The 24,009-nt window shown below is 53.7% G+C and overlaps 1 protein-coding gene across 1 annotated transcript in view; it reads right to left on the bottom strand.

Annotated features, from left to right (window-relative positions):
* Positions 1-24,009, bottom strand: part of SDK1 (sidekick cell adhesion molecule 1) — a gene marked incomplete at both ends in the record, with an annotated part of 814,918 nt that overhangs the window by 98,493 nt on the left and 692,416 nt on the right. Inside the window, 3 exons of the mRNA XM_082671251.1 lie at positions 2,314-2,551; positions 3,111-3,261; positions 4,923-5,032. Of these exons, the coding sequence (XP_082527377.1) occupies positions 2,314-2,551; positions 3,111-3,261; positions 4,923-5,032 (499 nt within the window). The remainder of the gene's footprint in view (positions 1-2,313; positions 2,552-3,110; positions 3,262-4,922; positions 5,033-24,009) is intronic.

The following is a 24,009-nucleotide window of genomic DNA, read 5'->3' as shown; positions in this document are numbered from 1 at the left end:
TTTGAAAACTTACCCCAAAGTATTATTTTCTGTTTTGAATGACACTTTCTTCATCTTTACATAACATGTAGTTTGTTGTTTTCTGAACAATATCCTTGGAAGGTGTAGCCAGGCGTACAATTTAAGGTTGACAGTTATTTACTTTCAGCTCCTTCAAGACCATCATTCCATTGTCTTCTGGCCTCTCTTGTTCTGGAGAAGTTGGCTTCCAATGGTCTTTGTAGGTGAGATGCCTTTGCTCCAGATGTCTTTAAGATGCTCTGTGGCTTCTGCATTTGCAGGTGTAGTGCAGTGCATCTTGGTGCAGACTTATTTTTATTTATTCTGTTCAGGATTCACGACTTCAGTCAGATACATAATGTCTCATATCAGTTCTGGAATTTCTCGGCCATAATCTCCACATATTTCCTCCCTCTCATTCCCCCCCACCTTTCTCTTCTGAGTCTCATTAAATGTATGTTGGACCTTCTCATTCTGTTCTTTATGTCTCTTAACCTCTCTATCATACTTTCAATCTTGATGTCTTAGCACTGTATTTTGAGGTTTTTTTACTCATTTCCAGCTTCCAGTTTGGTAATTCCCTCTTTATCAGTGTCTAACCTACTTTTTACCTCAATCAGAGTGGTTTATTCAATGACTGTGTTTTTCCTAAAAAAAAAATACTGTTTAAAATGGTATTATAATCTTTACTTAAAGCATTCATGCTTTCCTTTAATAATTAAATACTTTAATATTTATTTCCAGTTTTACTGAGATATGATTTGTATATAACATTGTGTAAGACTGAGGTGTACAACATACAACATTAAAATGTTGCACATTTTAATCTCATACACTGCAAGATGATTACCACCATAGCATTTGCTAACGCCTCCATTAGGTCACATAATTACTGTTTATTTTTCTTTTTTGTGGTGACAATGTTTAAGATCTACTCTCTTAGTGACTCTCTCTTTTTTTTTTTTGAATTATAACCGACATACAGTATTATACTGGTTCCAGGTGTACAACACAGTGATTCAGTTCTTAACAACTTTCTATAATCACTATGCTGTACATAAGGTTACTCAGAACTTATTCATCTTCCTACTAAAAGTCTTTAATTAATTTAAATGTACTTATTACATTTGGAGGTATCCAGCGTGGAAACAGCTGCTGGGAGGTGCTGGCTTCCCCTGGCTGCCCTTGCGTCCCACACGGGCTTCCAGGGTGACCTCTCTGCTTTTGTACCTGTGGAGCCTTGAGAAGACAGGACACACCCTGGGCTCAGGAAGCCTCCGAGGAAACAGCTAAGTCACAATGGAGCTAGTTCACCGTCTCAGACTTTCTACCTTCTTCTCACCCCTCGTTGGGTGGAGGTCAGGAAGGTATTGAACAGTGCCCACCCCCCCCCCCCGCCCCTGCCCCCCACAGGATACATCAAGCACTGGGAGAGCATCACGGGGTAAGGGGATGGTGAGAGGAGCAGAGACGTTCTGCCTTTTCAGGAGAAAACCTCACTATTTCAGACTAGTGGAAAGAGCTGTCCTGTGCGTCCTTAAAGTGTTAGCAACACTTTTCTGTGTTTCTACAAACTCGAACCAGGCCAGTAAGGGTCCTGCAAACCATGTTGACCACGAAGCCTAGAAGAAGAGCATTCTCCAGAGAGACCCCTGAAAGTTTTCCTTTCCTTCCTGACCATGAGCGGCGCCCCGAGCCCCGCGGACGTGAGCAGAGGGGTGTGTGCCATTTCTGCGCAGGTGTTAAGACACAGGTGCGCCCACCCTTTGCTCATTCTTCCCCTCTGGCAGCTGCATGCAGATGGTGGTTAATTTACAGGACAGCAGAGCCTGGGTCCTTGAATCACCTCATGGACGAGAGCCACCCAACAACAAGAACACCCATCTTAGGCTGTAATGAGAGAGAAATAAACTGCCATTGTGCTAAAGCAATCGAGCTTTTGAGGGTCTATTTTCTAGCGCAGGGGAGGCTCAGCACATCACACGCATGACTTTATCAGGAGGAGGTCCCGAACACCTTGTATTATAAAGATCTCCTTAGAGTCTCTGTACACGCCTACTTTTCATCATTGGTGGTGAGAATTACCCCTAATTAAAAAGGTAATAATGCGAGTCTAGCCCCTGGTAGAATTCATCATCAATTTCAAAGCAGCGTCATGGGCTCTAATGCAGTTGGACCTAATTACTCAGGAAAGTGTCAACATAGACATGGCAGGGGAGTGGGGGATGAACCAGCGAGATGCCAGTGACACTGCGGACGCTCTGCTCGGTCTCCAGGGAGACACGGGGAGGGCCCGGCCAGCCCTCATCTCACCTGACTCCCGTGTCCGGCCCCGCACGGACTCGCTCCAGGGCCCGGCCCCGATGGCGTTGAAGGCCTGCATCTGCAGCTCGTACTCTGTCCACTCCTCCAGCCCCTCGACTGTGAGCTCCCTCTCCAGCCGGTCGCTGATGACTTGGGCCAGCGCAGTGGACGGGAGGTCGGGACGCCAGCACGTAACTCTGTAGCCCACGGACTCGGGGTTCCCATTGTACTGCGAGTCGGGCAGCGGCTGGAAGTGGACAACAGTCCGCGGTGAGCCAAGGTCTTGGGGCCGCCCCCCGTGAGGGTCTCCATGCACGGGCCTGTCTTAGGGGGCCAAGTCCCCGGAAGAGATGTTCTGGGGTGAATATTCTTATGACCTTTATTCTACTTTCCCCTGGAACTTTTCTTCTGTTAATTAAATGAAGTCCTTTCAGTAACTTTGGCTGGACATAATTTCTTTTCATACATTTCAGCTTAATTTTGTGGGGAAATGTTCTGATTCAATATCAACCTGGCTCTCTTACAAATACTGAGTATTGGTTCCGTGTCAACCTGGCTTAAGGACTTAGCAGGTTCAGCCTGCAGGGCCAGCGGCTTTCCTCCCCAAAGATATTCCTCGGTTCCAAGAAGCCAGTGAGTCATGCTACTAATTAATAAGAAGCGGGGGCTGCTCTGAGATCCAACACCGACTGCAAAATGCAATACTTCCTGGTTTAACGATGAGATTAGTTTGGACCGGGACAAGGCAAGACTAGGAAATGACTAAGCTCTGGGCTCCCACGCAGGCCCCCCACCTCCCAACTCACCACCCAGCGGAGCCGCAGGCTGGTCTCGCTTGCGGTTCGGACGGTGATGCTGGTGGGGGCCACGTCCGGGGGGGCCTGCAGGGTCTGGATGACCCGGGAGGACTGACTGAAGGGGCTGGCACCGACGACGTTCACCTGCCTCATTCGGAACCTGGAAGCAAAGCCCACGACCGGAGTTACTCTGCACAAGAGGTAATGTGGAAGGATGGAAACCCGCCCACAACTCCAGGGGTACGAGGTGGGCGGGGGCAGATCTGTGTCTGCCCGCATCACAGAGGCCATTGCTCAAGGCCGCGCTTTTTCCACCTAGTTTCATTAAAAATGTGAAATACATATATGGCCTCTTGCCCTAAAAGCCTCCACAGAATGGTAAAGGCACCGCAACTCAGCAGTTTCCCGTTCCGAGGGAAGCGTGACTGGATGGGTTACGTGGCCAGAACCTGTGCCGTCAGATGCCCTTGGCTGGTTCAAGTTCAGGGCGAGACCAGGGGATTAGAGCTCAAGTAGCTCTTTAACGGAAGTGGAATGCCACAACGTCGCTACCAGATGACAGCTTTGAAATTCCAGCGTCTCTTAATGACCAAGGGTGCCCTGCAACCCATCCTCTGTTGGTTCAGGAGACGAGCAACGGCCCCAGACTCCACACCCTGCGACTCTCACCCCATCGCTGACTTGCCTTTTTCCTTGTCTATAAAACGAGGGTGGAATTAGATGTTCTTTAAAGTCGATGTTAATGTTCTCAGTTTTTATCTCTTCTCTATTAAAATGTACAACTATTCGAATTGAACTTATATACCAGATAAATATCCTAAGTGGACACACATATTAATTAGAGGGGCTTCCTAAGTTTACGTGATTTTAAGACAGGTTCACTGATCTCTAATCACACTTTCTGATCTTGGAAATAACTGTATAGCTTATACTAATTTCCCACGGCAAGTCTTGCATCCCAACAGGTCATTTTATGCTGAATGTTTTTCTCTAAAAACAAGTGTATCTTGATTTATCTGCTCTAATCTTAGGAAGGATGGTAAAATGAATGTAAGTTAAACAGCATCTCTCATCAGGTTTTTTCCAAAACCCCTAAGCCTGCTGTATCGTACTGAAAGTGTCCTTCGCAAAAAGACGTAACATCTCACCTTTTACTCCCTGAATTAGTCATTCTTAGTCTTTTGTTCCCCGATCTTATGAAATGTATCCATCCTGGCAGAACAGCGACTTTATCAAACTCAGCATCTGGTGATAACTGGAAATTCCACCTCCTTCAGTGACCTTATGGGGGAGTCACGATGTCTCTACCAGCCCATGACCAGCCTACCCTTTGTTAAGGCCAAGGATGTACTGCCTGGACAGGTTTCAGGATCAAGGAGCAAAGGTTAAATGGCACATTAAGTGCTTGATCACTGCTAGTCCTGGGCGGGGAGGGGGAAGCAGAAGGGTGCTCTGAGGACGCCTGCTCTGTGTACACACAGCACGGTAACAGTCCCCGGAGGTCGTGGAGTCTTGTAAAGAAAAGCACCACATCTCCAACCACGTGGGCCTTGGCTACTAAGCCTAATGTACCAGCCGTGCTGCTGGCTGCCTGGTCAGCGGCGTTGGTGGTAGGGGGCGTGGCTGACCTAGCATCGGGTACCACCTCCCTGGAATAACACTCGACCGTGTCTCGTGCCCCGAAAGGTTGAATTTACTGTTAGGTCCACCTGGAAGTGTCTCGCCTACACTCATGCAGCCAGGTTTCACTACTGCAGATGGGGCCACCTGTGGGTGGGGGCACCCCCTCCTCGTGCGGGGTTCACGGCCCGCTGCTCTCACCTGTAATGAGTGTAGGGCGTGAGGTTCGGGATCTGCAGCGTCTGGGCGTCAGGTTCATTCTCCTCCTCGTAGAGGGTAACCCACTCTTCCTCGTCGCCGACGGCTCCAACCTGGGGAAGGGAGGTCTTGGGACCAGCTGGACGACACAGGGCGGAGGCTGCCATTCATGTACGTGCGGCCGCCCAGTGTCCCCCACGAGTGGGGCGAGTTGAGTCCTGTGTGTGCACACCCCCAACCCGTGCCTCTGAGACGTGGGCTCCTCTGTCCCTGCCACTGGGTCTGGGGGGGTTTCGGTCACCAGCTCACAGTCAGGACCTGGGCACAACTGCCCGAGCGCTCTGAGGCCGCGGGTGCAGGAGAGGACCTGGCTGTCGGGTCCTTCATTCCTGCTGAGGGGATAACTCGTCAGAGAAGACCTGCCCAGGACCCCACGGGACCTGGGTGGCTGGGTGTCCTCACGGAGGGTTCAGAGCCACTTCCACTGCAGCCGAGCAGCGGCCTCAGCCTTTCCCGCTCCCACCCTGACCCCTTCTGCCCAAACACACACCAAAGACACCGCCGCTGGCCGGGACACCAGAGGTCCTTCCGCAGGGGACTCGCTGCTGAGGTGGTAAGGACCCGCCTCGGGGCACAGCTGAGCCCTTTCCAAGTGGGGCACCCTGCCCGCCCTCTGGTCCTGCCCAGGGACCCATTCCTGCTGATTTATTCCCCGTCCATGAACTTCCCGTCCAGTCGGCTGCCCTGGAGGTATTTTCACGTGGCTCTGACCCTCCCAGGACCACCCAGCCTGCCCCCGAGCCACACATCTCGTGATTCTCGCCACCTTCTGAGGCAGCGTCGAATTCTGCCTGCCCCAGTCTCTCTGCCCCACTCGCGCCGCCTTGCAGAGCCCCAGGGCCTGTCTCCGCGAGAGAACAACGGGGGGACCCGAGTCACCACGAGCCAGGGAAGCCTCTGAGTTCTCTTCATGTCCCTGCATCCCTGTCCCAGGCAGGCTGGCAGGTGGTCATGGGAGGGTGGCAGGAGAATTCAAACGACCTTGGTAAACTGGAGAAACGGACGCGGAGGATGAGGGGGGACAGCAAACACGGGGCCGCGCGGCATGAGTCCCCAAGAAACTGAGCGCAAAACTCCAAATACCCTTGAGTAAACACGTGAAAGTGGCTTGGCACCTCCTCAGAAACCTAGAATCACCACGTGACCCAGCGCTTCCACCGCTGGGTCTACACCCAGAAGAAGTGCAAACTGGTTCTTCCGCAGGTCCTCGTACACACACGTTCACGGCCGCTCTGCTCACAGCGGCCAAGGGAAGAAGCAGCGCGAGTGTCCATCAAGGGATGACGGAGAAGCAAAGCGTGGTGCGGCCACAGGACGGACACTGCTCAGCCGGGGAAGGGAGGGGCCCTGACACCTGCTACAGCGCGGGCGGGCCTCACCGCGGTGCAGCCACAGGACGGACACTGCTCAGCGGAGGAAGGGAGGGGCCTGACACCTGCTACAGCGCGGGCAGGCCTCACCGCGGTGCAGCCACAGGACGGACACTGCTCAGCGGAGGAAGGGAGGGGCCCTGACACCTGCTACAGCGCGGGCAGGCCTCACCGCGGTGCGGCCACAGGACGGACACTGCTCAGCCGGGGAAGGGAGGGGCCCTGACACCTGCTACAGCGTGGGCGGGCCTCAAAAGCGTGGTGCTGAGAGCGGCCAGACCCCAAAGGCCACGCACTGCATGATCCCATTGCATAAGATATGCAGAACAGGTAAACCCACAGACACAGAATGCAGACTGGTGGGCGCCAGGGGAAGGGGAGCGGCGGCCTGACGGGCATGGGGGGCTGGGTGGAGCCCGGCAAAGGTTTCGGAACCAGATGGAGGTGGTGGGTGATGCTGCAGAGGCGCTAACTCGTGAACCGTACAGGCTAACACGGTTCACTTTATGTTTATCACGATTTCACCTCGGTTAGAAAGCGTCAAAATAAAACATGGGATGACCAGCCACAAACGTATGGCGGGGAAAGGGCAGGAGGCCAGAGCGGGTAACGAGCCCGGGAGGCAGCACAGCAGCGAGCCGCTGAAGGGACATCGGGAGGACGCGGCCGGAGTCCGGGGCCCTGCACTGAGGCGGCCAGCCCTCCGCGTCTGCAGCGCGGGACCCCACAGAAGGGGCTGCGGGTTGGCTGTGGGGCTTTCGCTCTGATGAGTGTAACCTACAAGTGTCGGGTGGGGACACCAGAGGTCACCCGCCCCCCGCTCCCAGCAGCGCTCTGGCTCCTTTTTAAAAGACCTGGATTTGAATGGAGGCCGCATTCTGGGGGCTCAGGTGGGTGCCGCATGTCTCCGCGGACCCCGCCTGCCGCTCTCCCTGCGGGCCCAGCCGTCACGACCTAATGGCATCATATAGTCCCAAGCGCACCCAGCCCTCCGCTCCTTCACGCGGCCGGCGAGCTCCTTCGGGTCTGGGTAGCACCAGGCCTTTGGGAAGCCCCCATGAACGGGACCCCCTCGCCCCCCACTATCCCCCCACCACAGGCCGCCAGAAGGCGATGTTCTAATTCCGTGCTGTGCCGGCACCTTCCACGTGACCCGGCGCAGGGCTGATCACACCCAGTTCTCGCTCAGACGCAGTGCGGCGTGTCGAAGATCTATGCTGCTCACGGATGAGGGAAGCAGCAGGTGCGAAGGTGGTTCAGGGGAGAGCACCCGAGGTGGAGTCTGAGTCAGTGGGGGGAAGGAAGCCGCAAGGAGACGGCAACATGCGACGTGAAACCGGTTAGAAGAGCAGCACAGCGGCAACCTCTGGGTTTGCGGCCTCTACAGGTTTGCAGCTCACTTTACAGGGTCTGGGCCAAATCCTAAATAGTAAGTCAAACACAGTCAGAGTCCTTAAGGCAGAAGAGCCTTAGGCAGACTTACTCAGCAAGGCTCTAGTTCTGGCTGGCGCCTGCAACCTCCGACCCGCAGGCCGAACCCGGCCCACCTCCTGCTTTGTAAATAAAGTTTCACTGGTGCACGGCCTCGCTCACCGGTTCGTGTACGGCCGGCCCCACGTTCATGCTCTCACGGTGGAGCCGCAAAGCTGCAGCGGAGACCCCCTGGCCCCCGAACCTATGTGTTTACCACGCGACCTACCCTGCCTGCGTCCCGCCACAGGGCACGCGGTGTGTCTCCCGCCTCCTCCCGAGGCGTCTTCCACACTTGCTGCCACTTGTCCCACGAGCCCCCAACGTGGGTTCAGGGTCTGACTTGCCACTGAAGCCCCAGCACCTCCCCCAGGGTCCAGCCCAAACTCGGGGCCCGACCCGTTGGTTTAACACACAGACAAACGTGTGTGTGACTTCCAGGGCAGTATTGAAAACGGGCCGCCTGGCACTGAGCTCCAGAAACAAATTATTACCGAAAACACGATTGTAGTTCTAGACCTCGGCGGCGGCGGGGGTTAAATTTCTACAATAAAAGGTTTACATTTGGATCTAAAGAGACAGGAGCCTTCTCAGTGCGGAAGGGGAGTCCTCTGGTCCCTGCTGGGCTCCTTGGGCTCTGGCTGGATTTCAAGACCATCACTACGATGGACTTTCTAGAAGCAAGCGGCCGCTCTCTGCCTAGCAAGCGGCTAGGCAGAGAGTGTGGCAGGATTCTTTAAGGATAAAACCAACCAGAGCTCCGTGGGGAGGCTGGGATTTTAACAATTTTTTCCTTTTCTTTTAATGCTAACAAACAGCACTTTACAGAAATGCCACGCGTTTCAAATGCCACTCAGCGGGGGTGGTCATTAGGGCCCACAGGGAGCCCGCTGTCCTCTGCTAAAGCCCCAGGGGAGGCTGCTCACCTCCACGGGAGGGCCCTGGGCCGCTGCTCCCACGGCCCGCCTGCACTTGGCGCCTTCAGACACACCTGCTCCTTTAGTTCCTGGGGTCCCAGATCCCGCCAGCTTTGCCATGTGGTTTTCCCATCAGAGCCCTAGTTGCCGGGGCCGCCGTTGCCATGATGAGCTCGGCACCCGGGGGCCAGGGATCAGTGGCCACTCAGAGAACAGGCATTAACTGGCCCACAAGGTAACTGCACGTGGAGAGGAAGCACGTGGACCTGCAGCTGCGCAGGGAGAGGCGAGCCGGACGGGGAGGGCGGGAGGCAGCAGCTCTCCTTTCACCCAGAGCTAAGGAGAGGGGAAAAGATGCTCGAAGAATCCACTCTATGGAAACCTGCCAAACCCCGGTGTCAGGAGGGAAACCTGCCGGCCAAGCAACCTGCACAGCTCCCGAGTCCCCTCGGGCTCCGAGCTGTGTCCCCGTGCCTGAGCCAGTGGAGCCTCCCAGGGAGCCCCAGACAGCTGCAGCCCCTCCGCGCGGCACTGCTGGCAGATGGCAGCACAGCCAGGAGGGGACTCAGGGTGGACAGGGCTCGAGGCCGGTTCCCGAAGAGTCTGGACAGCCTGCAGCCCTCGTGAGCTGGTGGGGGCGGGGCGGGGCGCCTCTGGCACTGACTGAGTTTTCCTGCTCCGAAACAGCCAGAAGCAGGGTCCCCACCCTCCCCGCTCCTCCCCAGTACCTTGCTAGTTGCTTATTCATTTACTTTTTAACTATTTAACACTCTTTTTTTTTTGGCGGTACGCGGGCCTCTCACTGTTGCGGCCCCTCCCGTTGTGGAGCACAGGCTCCGGACGCGCAGGCTCAGCGGCCATGGCTCACGGGCCCAGCCGCTCCGCGGCATGTGGGATCCTCCCGGACCGGGGCACGAACCCGTGTCCCCTGCATCGGCAGGCGGACTCTCAACCACTGCGCCACCAGGGAAGCCCTTTAACACTCTTCTTATCTTCGGAAGCAGGAGGGCTGTGAAATGACCATTTGGTCCTCTGCCTTAAATGTCCCTCGATCTCAAATGCTGCTCTCCTGGGTCTGTGACCCTGGGTACTCCTGGCCCCGTCTGGCTTCCCAGCCACCTCTCCTCTGCTTCCTCCTTTGCCCGCAGTGACCCCGAAACAACATCTCTCCCGGGTCTGTCCCGGCCCCTCCTTTCTCCCCTCAGCAGTGTCCTCCTTCCTCCTGGCATTTGGCGTCCCTCCATGAGGACGGCTCAGACCCCGGCGTGGCCTTCGTGCCTCTTGACCGCCGGGAGGACGTTCCTGCTTCCAGCCTCTGAGCCAGGGCCTCACCCCCGACGCCTGCTGCCCACCCCCCTCCGTCTGCCCGATGCTGGGAGGCCCCTCGGCCTCTCTTACCTTCACTTGATTTCACTGACAGGACCCCAGTTTAGAAGCTCCTGACCGGTCGCTTGAACTATTTGGATAGTCAAGCTCAGTGACTTAAAAGAAAAGAATGACATCTCTTAGAAAAGCCTCTCTTCCTCAAAACAGACCAAAGTTCAGGGCTGCCGGCTAGCCTGCCCTCGTGTCCGGTCATGGCCACTGGCCTCGCGAGCCTGCTTCCCTGATGAGCAGCTAGAAAGTCACAGGTCAGATGGAGCCCCTGGCTGTTGATCTCGGGAAGGCCCCCCTTCCCCATCGGTCACCCTACACAGCCCAGCCTACAATGCCCACAACACTCAGGCCTCAGAAATTTCTGGGCCTCACCTGTTGCGGCCATAAAGTGAGAGACCGGGTCGTCATCCAGTTCGGACGGCACACGGCTTTACCCGCTGGCCCGGGCTCCACTGAACGGCCTTCACTGTCCGCAGACTCGAGGCCGGCCCCCCCAGTCTTACCTCCCCCCATGCGTGCCTGGGTTTTTGCCACCTTATTCACATCTCCTCTGAAATACCCTTCTAGGAACCAGTTTTTCCATCAAGTCCTCCCCTACCCAAGAAGAGGCTTCTCCTGGAAGCCACGTGTGCACGCACGACTGTCCCTGCACTGGGGGCCCCTGGGGGCCTGCCTCCCTTGAGTCTGTGGGCCCCCTGTGCCTGGCCCAAGCCCCGCACACAAGAGCGGCTCCACGCCGCCGGGCGGCTCAGGACCGGTCTCGGCACCCCGCCCGCCCTCCAGCCGCTGTCTCCGTCTGTCCTGCCGTGGGACCCCGGACCCCTGGCTCCTCTCCTCCCTGCCTCGACAGCGAGGCTGGCCTCCTCCATGTCTGTCACAAGTGTGTGGGGGACGGCATCTGTGTCTGTCCCTTCTCTCCCGTCAGACACAGAGCCTCTCAAGGACAAACAGGACTGCCCACGCCGTCCTGCACCCCGGGGCAGGATTTGGTGCCACTTTCTAAGATCCTGCAGTGCCGGCGAGGATTGGGCCCCATCGCTCACGGAGTGGGGTGTGTGTGGAGGGTTGGGAAAGGGACCGGAACACCGGAACCGGCCCGACACATGCTCGTGTGATGCGGGGACCTGGCCTTGGGGCTCCGAAGTGAAGGTCCATCAGGAGACTCTGCTGGGGTGAAGCGTGGGGAGCGCCGAGACACCCTGGCCCGTGCTCAGAGACCAGGAGATGCAGGCTCTTGCCGACGTTTTCAGACACAAACAACCTCCACCCTTAGTAAAGGTGCTGCAGGCTGCTCACACCGGCTCCTGCCTCCCCTCCGGTCTCGCCTCCCATCACCACCTGCTCACACGGGGCCCGACCACGCAGCTGCTCAGCCCTCACCACGTGTGTATCAGCCACAGTTCTAGTTTCTGTATCTCATGCCCTGACATCCAGGGCCTGGCTGACCCAGCTGGGACTGCCCCTCCCAGGGCAGCCGGGTCCTAGAGATAACAAGCAACTCACCTGTGAGCACACCTTTCCAATGCAAACCAGCCAACCCAGAGCCCTCACCCCACCCCCTCCTCCACGGGGCTCCCACACTCTGGACCACTGTCCCCCTGCCCTCATCACCCAGGGCAGGTACCAGACAACCAGGGACGGGCCTGTGCCCCACAGCCTGCTGGAATGGTCCAGACTAGCCCGTCCCCAGCCTGCCCACCCTGCCTTGTCCACTCCTTCCACGGAAACCACAGTGAGGTCTCTGGTCCACACTGCCCCCCTCTGCCTCCTGGGAGACCCTGGTGCTTCCCTGTGTGGCCCTGCCCGGCATCATGTGCTCCCTTCTCTTGGGATCTGTGAGAAACAAATGGTCTTTTCAGGGAGTTGTCTCCTGATCCATTGGCCTCACTCTACCTGAATAGAAGTGAAATTCACATTTTAAAACGGCGGCTGCCACGCCTTTCACTCCGCTATTCTCTCTGTTTGGGATGCCCTGCTCCCCATCAAAATACTGTGCATCCACCCTTCAAGGCCCAACTTAGAGTTCACCTCCTACATGCAGCCCTCCTTGATTACCCTATTCTGTTACCCATTTTCTTTCTGCTACTGTCTTGGCAACATTTTTTATAACAATTCTCACAAGCCTCATTTTTATTGATTATTACATTACATCTCAATCATCCCTCCCACATTTCCGCCCAGATTGTGAGTTTCTGGAGGTGGGGACTAAAACTTTTCCATCTTTGTAATCTAGTACGTAGCATGAATCCTGAAACCTGTATGACAGTAGATGCTTAATAAATGTTTGCTGGATGAATGTATGACTACATGAAACAAGTATAAAACCTAATGACCAGAAAAATGAAACATACAGGCAAATCTAAAATTCCAACAAGAGAATTAGGATGGAAGAATTTTAGCGGTCCTCAAAAAGAACAGGAAACTATGACTCTCGTAAAATTTAATTTAGTTGGACCCTTGTGATTTACATGTGCATTGACCTCTATTTTTTGGAAATGACATTTGTAGTAAAACGCGTCCCTCAGTTGTACTTGAGTTGTCACTTACGCTGCAGTATTTTCTTCTCCTGTCTTATTTTTAAAAGTCCCATAATAGGACCTAAAAGGATCTGACAGACTAATGAACAAAAAAGCCACTTCAAACCGTTCATCTTGTACAGATTTCCTATGCAAGTTGAGAAATAAAAGAGAAAAGTCATCGTAAGGGTGTTATTATGGACAGTCAAGCAAACAATAAACATTTTGAAATATCCGAGTGTATATTTCACCGTCACCTAACCCCTCAGTACCTAAGCGCTCAGACAGAGGCGTTACACCAGAACAGAGCTGAGGCCCGTCTCGGCAAATCTACCCAGATGGCTGGGCCATCGTTGAAGAAGCCATCAGAGGAGTGACAGCCTTCTTACGCATCTGTGACAGACTGTTCAGAAAAAATGTCACTCTTTTTCTTCCTATTATGAAAAAGAAATTCAACCACAGCCAAGGCGTATTACAGTTGAAATGGTGACAGATGCTTATCAAAAGGGCCACAAACAGCCCTACTGCCCACCCACATGGAGGGAAGGAGGAGAGAGAATTAGCGATCAGGAACCCCCAACTCCAGACCTTGAAGTGATGAGATAGAAAGCGTCTGGCCTGTGACCCTGCCAGAGACCCTGCCAGAGACAGAGCACACCGTCGGAGGCAGAAGACACACAGACAAAGGATGGAAGGTCTCTGCTGGGAAAGGGGACCGGGGACGGCTGGACGCGGGATGGCTTTGGCTCCCTGTGACTACGCTCTCCCACCAGCAGCTGGACGCCCAGCTGGCTTCCGGCTGCACGAGCTGCTCCTTCCCAGCTGCACCCACACTGCCCCCACCGGGGACGCGGCCCACCTGCTCCTCTGACCGGAGGCCCGCGTGGAACTCCAGCACCTCCTGTCCTGAGCACTGCAGGTCGCTGACCTTGGTGGGCCCAGCCTGGGGCTGGCCTGGCGGTTGGCTTGACTCTGCAGTGTTTCCCGGGGCTGAACCCTGCGCTGTCCCACGGGCCTGTGCCAGGAACACCCCCAGTGCAAGGACGGTCCTTCCTCGGAGCCACAGCCACTCGAGCAGCTCTTTGAGTCCAAACACTTGCCTTGGCTTTAATATTTTCATTATGTGCTGTGTTTACTAAGTGCTTAATAAGTGTGAGTCCGACGCTGAGGCTCTAAGGCGTTGGTACTCTCCCAACGTCTTCCCGAGGGAGCGAGGCCAGGAGAGGCCGCAGGACTCGTTCTGTGTGCCAGGTCCCCGTCCCTGTGGCCCTTGGCAGCGCGACGGGTCTCCTACACCCCCGGCAGCCTCGTGCCGAGGACGGCTCCTCTCTGACGTGCCCGGTTTCCGCTCTGGCACCGTCTTCGCTGGTCAGCCTGTCCCTCCCCGGCCTTCCTGGGGCCACGTACTTCCTGGCAGGTCCCAGCTGGTCCCATCCTGCGAACAGCCGGGCCCAGCTGAGGATGGAACACTGGACGGCCCCGGGCAGAGCCGGGCATCTGAGTGTCTTGTTCCAGGGAACCTCCGGTCTTCCTAAGCCTGGATGTTTCCCAGCTTGCTATTTAACACTTTGATGGACTGTTAAAGAGAAGAAATCACTGGGAATCATCCGCAGCAAAGCAGACCGTTGAGAGCAACATTTCAGAGAGCTGCTCCCCCGACGTGGGCACACCTCCCCGTCCTCGTTCTAAAGGAGGGTCGTGAAGAGCCTCCCGGAGGCCCACGGCTGTCTGCTTCTCCCTCACTTGCCGTGAGGTCCCGGTGCCCTGTTTCTTCCGTGAGTCCCTCTTCCCTCCGCGCTGGAGATGGGGGCACCCAGAGGTCAGCTCGGGGCTGGAACCCACCGGTCCTCGGCATGTGCGGAGTGGGTGCAGGCGTGGAGGGGACAGATGAGGCCTTGGACGGGCAGGAAGGCTCCCAATCTGGAACTCCCAGGCAGCGTGCTGGCTGCAAGCCCAGCAGCCTGGGCCTCAACTGTGACATAACAAAGTGTTTTTCCCGAGAACTCGACGCCAGGAGAGATTTACTGGGAGAGGCCTGGACCAGGTATGATGGGGAAACACGGGGCCCCGTACGCCCCGAAAGCTTTCTCTCGGGGGAGCACGTCAGCAAAAGGAAAAGGAAACAAAGCCCGGCCTTCCACTCTTCAGCCCCTGATCCGGTCCCTTGGGGGGACGTGTACTTGGGAGACAGAGCGTCACTCCACCCCGCACCCCAAGTTCTCCGCGGAAGGTGTGTCTCCAAATGCCACCGCCGCAGACCCTGCTCGGCCACCTCGGACATCTGTGAGCGCCTCGCCCGCGGCTCCTGGGCACTGGCCCGCCACCTCCGCTGCTCTGTAGTTATCTAGAGACCAGCACTTAGCAGCCCACGCTGCGTTTTATTAGCCCATAACACTCCCTGAAACAGTGGCTGTTAAGAAAATGGCTACTATTATGCACAAATAAGCACTAAATGGGCTTTTTCTTTACATTTTCGGATGGAACCAGTTTTGTCTGCACCCAAGTGCTACCACCAGCATCTTCGTTACAGAAAACCTTGCTCAGAGCAGCCTTTGGAGAAGCCCGGGTGTTATCTTGGCTATTAGACACAGCCAACAGCTGCGAACGGCGGGGCTCCCAGACGCACCGGGCCGGCAAGCAGGATCAAAGGGAAAGACGTCACATTTGCAATTGCCCCTTTTACCGCACGCCGTGAAAGTGTGGGAGGAGATGTTGTGCTCACTCTACAGTCAAAGGTTACTAATTAAGCAAAGCATTACGGAACCAGAAATACCCATAAAAGCTGCTATTTAATTTTTTTTTTTTTTTTTTTTTTGCGGTACGCGGGCCTCTCACTGCTGTGGCCTCTCCCGTTGCGGAGCACAGGCTCCGGACGCGCAGGCTCAGCGGCCATGGCTCACGGGCCCAGCCGCTCCGCGGCATGTGGGATCCTCCCGGACTGGGGCACGAACCCGCGTCCCCTGCAGCGGCAGGCGGACTCTCAACCGCTGCGCCACCAGGGAAGCGCTGGTATTTAAGATTTTAACCCACGTCTGAGCATCAGCTAATTACAGGGCCTTTCAAGGGGCTCCTCCAGTGATGAGGATCTTTGGTTCCATAATTCACTGATGACAGCTCCAGGAACACAGCCTGCTCAGCGCACTTCGACAAACGGTCAGAATTCAAAGGAAACTTTTCTGCAAAGACGTGGATCAGAGGGGAGGAAAGCAAGCGCCGTCCTGTCACAGAACGTTTTGGCAGGAGCCCAGTCCTTGCTCCCGGGGGCTGCTCAGCTGTCCTCTGCCCTGGCTAACTGTCGAGGTCCCTGGGGACGGGGCTCAGATGTCACCCCCTTCGTGGGCCTCTACGGCCACCTGAAGGACTCCGTTCCTCCCTCCTCGGCGTCCACCAGCACCCTGAGCGAACCTCTATAATCACCTGCCCACTTTCTACGTGATTAATCGCTAAGCGGCCGACTTCTTGCTGGCCTGCGTGTCCCCAAGCCTCACTCCTCCGAGGATCCCAGCCTGCGGCCAGGCACAGGGCAGGAGGCGACAACCGCTTCTTGGGTGAGACACTGGGTGAGCGAACGCTGGGGCTGCACTGCAGCACAGAGCGCCTGCCTGGGTGTGGCCTGCATCCATTTGAAGGGAATTGGGTGTGGAATATTCCAGAAGACATCACCTGTGCCAATCACGGTCTCTAGGGTCCCATCATGTTGAGTCCAGGAAAGTTGGAGCCTGCCTGGACCAGCAATGTGCCAAGACACCCTCAGAGAAGTAGCGGTGGTGCACTGAGGCTTCCTGGGGGACAACATGACATGGACATGGCCTCCCACTGCCCTGAGGGGCTGACGGGCTTCTCAGAGGAGATTTTCCTTGTAAAGTACCTCGTGCCTATAGAACGCAGAGCCACGCACATCTTAGACACATAGACATAAACAGATGTTCTAGTCCTCCAGCAGCCTGCACGACAGGTGCCGTCATTCCTGTTCTACAGCTGAAGGACCCGAATGGGAGGGGCAGAGCTGGGGTTCAAGGCCCGGGCTCTCTGGCCCCAAAGCCTGCACTGTCTGTGTCACTGACAGTGTCGTTCTTCGTGCCACATGTCCTCAGGGACCTTGTGTGTGGCCCCTCCTGGGGGTGAGTCAGAGGATGATGCATGGAATGTGATGAGGCCAGGAGGGTGGCACAAGGAAAGATCTCTCAGAGGCTGCAGGTCTGTTCTCTACCTGGACGGGGCCATGTGCGTTTTAGGAGATGATGGGGGCGGGTCGAAGTATGCTCTGCCTTGAGTCTGCAGATGACTGAACACTGGCCTAGCAATGAAGTGGCTTTCAAGGCCTTTAAAGAGACGCCCATTCATTGATTTGTTTTTTTTTGTTTTGTTTTTTTTTTTTTTGCGGTACGCGGGCCTCTCACTATTGTGGCCTCTCCCGTTGCGGAGCACAGGCTCCAGATGCGCAGGCTCAGCGGCCATGGCTCACGGGCCTTAGCCGCTCCACGGCATGTGGGATCCCCCCGGACCGGGGCACGAACCCGTGTCCCCTGCATCGGCGGGCGGACTCTCAACCACTGCGTCCCCAGGGAAGCCCCCCATTCATTGATATTTGAATGGACACCCTGCTGTAATATGCCTTCGAGGTTAGTAGGAACCGTTCACAGATAAAAGCAGGATTCGTTTGCCCCAGGATGGATGTTCACGCTAACCTTTGCCACATCACTGTGATATTTTCTTGGGATAACTTAGTATATGATTGAAAACCAGTTCCAACGAACTTGCCCGAGCGAATGGATTAGTACAACGTAAACCAGGTAGCAGCCTGCTGGTGGAGTCAGGGCAGAGGATGGAGGAAAGGGGCACCTCGTCCACGTGGCAGGAGGAGTCGTTACAGGGGCCGCGTGCGTGTCAGCTCTGGGGTGGGATCGGCTTGGGCCCCTACCCACCGAGTGACAAAATGCTCGACACATCCTCTAGTCTCCTCTTGGCCAGGAAACGTCTGTAACCCTCACCCCTGGGGTTTGGCACTAAGCTGCTTTTTATAGATGAACATTTACTCTCTAGGAATATTGAAACACAAATGGTTCAAATAACAAGTTTCAGGAGAAAAAATTACCTTTTCGGTTTTGAAGTTCCAACTGTCTGCACCACTACCAGAATTTTTAGACGTGCTGAGCTAACGTTAAAATATTTTAGAAAGACTATTTCAAAGGGACTTCCAGTTCTGGAGATATGGCAGACTAGCTAACCCGAAAAGCCTCCGGCCCCAAAGCCAGAGCAGAGCTGGACAGGGTGTAACAGATGCATAACAGATGCATGGCTGGGCGCAAGGGGAAGCAAGGTCCGTGCCTGGAGGCCAACAGGGTGGGAAGTGAAGCTGCAGCTAAACTCGCCGTGAAAGCTAAGCAAGCACTGACTGTAAGAAAAGATGGTAATTGTCATCAGAGCCTTCGCGGACGTAGCAAACAAGGAAGACGTGGACACTGGACACAGCCACAAGTATGACGTGGAATGAAGGAATTTTAGAATCCTGTACCACTGCGAGGAAGACAGAGATAATGGTTAACTTTAGATTTTGATAACTTAAGTTTGCAAGTTAAAAGTCTTAGGGCAGCCTTCATCCTTCCTTCCAGAAGGTCAAGGCAAAGGAGCTTATCCGGACCTGTGCAGAGAAGGTGTCCACCCGGCTCAGAGGACTGGCCGCATATGGGGGGCTCAGCAAGTAAGTAAACAGAAGGAGGATACTGGGAGCAAAGCAGGGCTAGTATAAATGTGGAAAGGGGGGTAGCCTGAGTAAATGGATGCTACTGAATTGTATTTGGAGGTGCTGCTGTCAACTACTGCTTCTCAGCGTGTGCAGACAGATATAGAGACAGACCTGGAGGTAGACCTGCATGCACGTGGGCACGTGTGTCTCCTAGCTCTGTGCGCTGAGAGGGCCTGGGAGCTACGACACCCCAGGAGCAAGGAGCACATCTAGTGCCCAGATCTTGCTTTCACTCTCCACTGAAAGGATCCAAGTTTCCTTGGAGAATGGCTGGGAAGGAAGGTAAAAGAATAAGATAATCCAGGAACATCTTGTGCCAGAAAGTAAGGAGGTACTCCCAGTAACTGGAACACGTGAAAAGAACACAGATGCTGGCTGGAGGGCCCCCCACGGGTCAAATGTAGGAAAGTTTGAGCATCACCATAAACAATGACAGCAACGGATTACAACCTGTTACATAAAATAGGAATCCGTGAGTCCACACTGATATAAACAAATAAATGAATGAATAAGTGAGAAGAGAAAGCGCTTTTGTTTTTTAACGATAAAAGTCCAATCAATAAATGTAGAAGAAATGGTCGAATTAGAAAGGTCACAAGTGCGTGCCGCATTATACTAACTAGTTCTGGCAAAACATAATCGGTGAATGACAAACGAGGGATGTGAGTGGAAAGGAGAATGAGATTTTCACATACTCTGGGTCTAATCGTGAAGAAATAGACGCACCCGCATTGAGGGATATCCTGGGCGATGAACGGCCTGTGATCTCTGAAACTGTCGGGGTCACGAAATGACAGGAATGGCCGAGGAGCTAATCCAGGTGAGGGCTGGAGAGACCGTGGTTTTCTGTGCTTTTGAAATACTTTCAAGGTGAGAGGTAAAAATGAACTTCAGGGCAGTCTCAAACTTTTAAGAAACGGCCACAGGCTGGCGGTGAGCTAGCTGTGAGCACGGCGGCCCGGGAGCTGCACAGACGGGGGGTCTGTGTCATCACCCACGGGCCCCGTGCCATGGACCTGCACTGCCCTGGCCACTCTGAGACACCAGGTGCAGGCCTGGAGGGGCACGGCCACCTCTGGGGAAAGGCACGGAGCCTGCCCAGATCATCCCCCCTGGGGAACGGAGCCTCGGAACCTCTGGAAAGAGACGTGGGCAGAGGCCGGATCGCTGACACGTCCTACTCCAGGCCCCATGCACGGGGCCCCCGAGGCAGGACCAGAGCAGCAAACGTGGTACCTTTTCAACCCCCCGTGTCACCTGGGAAGTTCCATACAAACAGGATGGACCCCACGGCCGGAAACGCTGACGAATTGATCTGAGGTGGGGTCTGAGCGCTGGTGTGTCCTGGAATCTGCGCTGACCCGCGGCTGGGATGAAGAACGCCGGCTACCTTAGGAAGATGGTCACGAGGCTCCTGTCTGTACCAGCAAGGCCAGGGCGTCAGCACGCTCCCTCTCAGCTCCCCTCAGAGCAATCACAACCGAATTTATGAAAACTGGTGAGAAAGCGAACTCTTGGTCTTGAAAGCCAAACCAACAACCAGAAAAGCCAAGTTCACCTACGAACATGAATACAAAAATCTTAAACCCAAACTAAAGCAAACCAAATGAACATCGCGTTGTGTTTATCTCAGGAACACTGGGACGGGCGAACATTAGAATATCAACATAAATCATCTCAGCAACAGATGAAAGAAGAAAAAACATGAACAACTCAGTAGATGCAGAAAACAGTTTGACAAAATTAAACTTCTTCATGATTTTTTTAATCCTAAAAAAACACACAAAAAAACACCCCTCCTAGCAAACCAGGATTAGAAAAGCATCGTCTGAACCCAATACAAACTACCTGCAAAAACAAAGCCTCAAGAATCCCACACAAAACCTCCCGTAAGTCTTGTAAATGTCACACTTGATAATAAAATCTTAAAAGAATTTCTTTGAAGTTAGTAATAAAACAAAGGTTGTCCTAACGCTGCTCCAGTTCACTATGATCCCGGACGATCTAGCCCTCCCATTAAGAACAATAAATAACAAGAAACAGAAAAGAGAAAGAAAGGTTTCAAAGGAAGAAGTAAAACTAGCAGCAGGTGACGTGACTTCTTTACAGAAAACTACAGAAGAATTAACAGACTAACAAGACATTCTCCACTTCTGGCCCTGAGGCCCTCACACCAGGCCGGGTGGTGGTACAGCTGCAGCCTCAGGTGTGGGCCAGGGGCCAGGCCGCTCAAGCCGGATCCCCTCCCAGGCTGAGCCGTGTGGTCCGGGGACGTAACTGAGTCCCTCGGGTCTTGTCTGCAGGAGTGGGTCACAGCAGCCTCCTCTCGGTCAGTATGAGGTTTAAATGAGTTAATGTTTGTAAAAGCACTTAGAACACAGAAGAGGTCATTAAATTAAAAAAAAAAAATCAAAAATCAACTGTGATCTTATATGCCAGCAACAGAGTCAGAAAATGTAACAAAATGTATATACATTGATTAATCCTCCTGACCATCTTGCAACAGCACTACTGACCCTGTTTTACAGACGAGGACGCCGGGGCTTGCGCAGAAGTTAAATTACGTCCAGGACCACAGAGCTAGGAAAGGAGGGCAAGAAAAAGGGGGGCCGGGGCCGCTGGTGCACAGTCCATACTTTTCCGATCACAGTTTTTGAGGCACGCTGATGGCCCCTCAGTTTGCCTGCCTTTTTGGGAGCAGGGTGAAGGTGGGAATAGACAGCCCAGTGCTTTTGCCAGGAAGAAAAGAGCTGACAGAAGTAGGTTTAAACAAATGGAAAGATGTATCATGTTCCTGGATAGAAAGACGATATCATAAGACAACAGCAAGGAGAGTAAAGCAGTGTGCACGCATGCGTGTGCGTGTGCGCACGCGTGCGTGTGTGCGCATGCGTGTGTGCGTGAGTGTGCGTGTGCATGCATGTATGTTGGTGGGGATTGGGAAGACCTTACCAGACATTAAAACAAATTTTAAAGCCTCTCTAATTAAACAGTGTAGAGTTAGAGCACGAACAGCCTGACGAATAGAACAGAATAAACAGTTCAGAAACAGACCCAAGTGCACGTGGGGATTTAATACTACAGATCAGGAGGAGAGAACGGACTTTTTAATAGATGTTCTGGGGACAATTGCACAGCTATTTGCAAAGTGATAAAAGATGGACTCATACCTCACTCCATACAGAAGAACAAATTCCAAATGGATGGAGACCTAAATGCAAACATGAAACCACAGAACTGGTAGTAAAAAAATTGGGTGAATTCCTTTTTAACCTGAGAAGGAGGAAAATCTTTCTATCTAAGACTTGAAGTGCAAAACCTTGCAAGAAAAGATTGATAAATTAGACTTCAATTTTTTCTGGCATGGCAACAAATTATATATATTGCTGATGGAAATGCAAAATATACAACCTATAGCAGAGGGATTTGGTAATGTCTAGGAAATTTACATATACATTCATTGCTTGATCTTGAAATCCCGTTCCTAGGAATCTATCCCAAAGATTCAGTGGCAAAAGTACAAACTGCGTATGCAAAAGGCTGAAAGCACCTTTAGGTAGAATAATGCCCCCTGCAGGCATCCTCCCAACCACCCCCCAGGTGTCCACACCTTAATCCCTGGGACCTGTGGGTAGTTACTCCACACAGAAGGGATTCTGCAGACGTGATTAAGGTCAAGAGCCTTGAAATAGGGAGATCATCCTGGATTACGGGGGTGGGTCCTGGAAAGTGCGAGAGTGGGGCAGCAGAGTGGGTCAGAGGGATGAGACAGAAGGAGACAGTTGAAACCTGGGAAGGACCTACCCGCCATGCCTGGCTCTGAAGGTGGAGGGAGGGACGTGGTGGTCGTAGAAGCTGGGGATGGTGACAGCCAGCTCGGTCCTAGGACCACTGGCAACAGCCTGAATGAGCAGGAGACGGTGGCCTTCCAGAGCCTCCGGACAGGAACGCAGCCTGCCCACACCTGGACTTCAGCCCACGGAGCCCAAAGCTGTGAGATAACACACTTGTGTTGTTCCAGCCACTGGGCTTTGGCTGTTCGTTGTGGCAGCAGCAGGAGAGGAACGCACACCCCAGGTGTCCAGAGGACCAGCTGAACACACAGACTTGCACGTCCACACAAGGGAAGACCACACGCCAGGCACGTGATGTTCACGTGTCTTCAACTGAAGAAAGCAAAGCACCTTCTGCATACGGAAGGGGGACACGGGTACGTGTATTGCTAACGCTGCAAAAGACAAAAGAGGACCAGCCAGAAACCTACTGTGGGGCTTCTGGGGAGAGAGGCAACAGCGTGAAGGGAGAATGACGAACACAAACTTCCCTGAACACAACTAGTAGTTCTGACTTTGAGATCATGCAAATGAGTTACGTGCTCAAAAGTAAATTAAATTTTAAGGGCTTCCCTGGTGGCGCAGTGGTTGAGAGTCCGCCTGCCGATGCAGGGGACGCGGGTTCGTGCCCCGGTCCGGGAAGATCCCACGTGCCGCGGAGCGGCTGGGCCCGTGAGCCGTGGCCACTGAGCCTGCGCGTCTGGAGCCTGTGCTCCGCAACGGGAGAGGCCACAGCAGTGAGAGGCCCGCGTACCGGAAAAAAAAAAAAAAAAAAAAAAAGTACAAATGATATTTAAAGAAAGCAATCTCTAAAAATTGAAGCAAAAGAACAAAACAAAGACACTGAAATGAATGAAGCTAATCTGTATTAGGCTGGTGACAGAAACACACAGAGAAGAATTCAGACTGTTTTGACTGTACGGTCACAGTGTAACACGGTCTAAGGACAAGTAAGTGGCATTCAGCAGGCTCCTTGGCAATATCATGGACATGGCAATTTTGAAACTCTTTATAGAATAACAGGATAAAGAAAATAAGTAATTTTGTTAATATTTCTAGAAAGCACACTTTCAGTATAAAAGTTACTGAAAACGTAAATTCAAAGTGAAGTAATCTTAAATTTGAATTGGAAATATCAGTACGAACTCACGATGTTTCCAAACACATGGGTTTCCTCTCTCTATCCGCTGGAAAATTCTAGAAGCAATGACCAGTCAGCAGCAATGAGCACCCTCCCCTCCCCTTAGTGCCCAGGTTACGGCCTTTAAATACGATTTGACGCTGAACGAAACCAGGCAGCGGCGGCTCAGTTTGAGCTTCAGCTCGGCGCTCGAGGGCGCAAGATGCTCCCGGGAAATCCCCCTGCATCAGGAAACAAGGAAATCGTCCAAGATCAGTCATCGTGAGGTCAGAACACCTAGAACATGAAGGGCTGCCCACGGGCCAAGATGGGTCAGCGTTAGGTTCAAAAAGAATGACGACTGTAGGTGACTGAAACAGACTGAATACACAAGAAAACCCGTCCTGTCCTACTGACACTCAGGAAAAGAGAGAGCAGGGCAGAAAAGGAAGAAAGAAAAACCTGTTCACGTTGGGAGTGACTGGGAGCCGGTTCCTCACTGCAACGCCCTGCCTTCCTGTGTTCAGGGTAACAACCTGACCTGAGGGAGGAGGGTAGCACTGCTTCTCAGAGCTCCAGCTACTAAATGCGGAAAGACGGATAGAAAGTTGCCCTTTTGAGTATCTGTAGATAACACTGAATTCAGGCAAGGGTCACCGATGGGTGAGACCACTGGATACG

This window comes from Grampus griseus (assembly GCF_964374135.1).
Source record: "Grampus griseus genome assembly, chromosome: 14".
NCBI classification, from domain to species: domain Eukaryota; kingdom Metazoa; phylum Chordata; class Mammalia; order Artiodactyla; family Delphinidae; genus Grampus; species Grampus griseus.
This window is presented reverse-complemented; position numbering and strand designations above follow the sequence as displayed.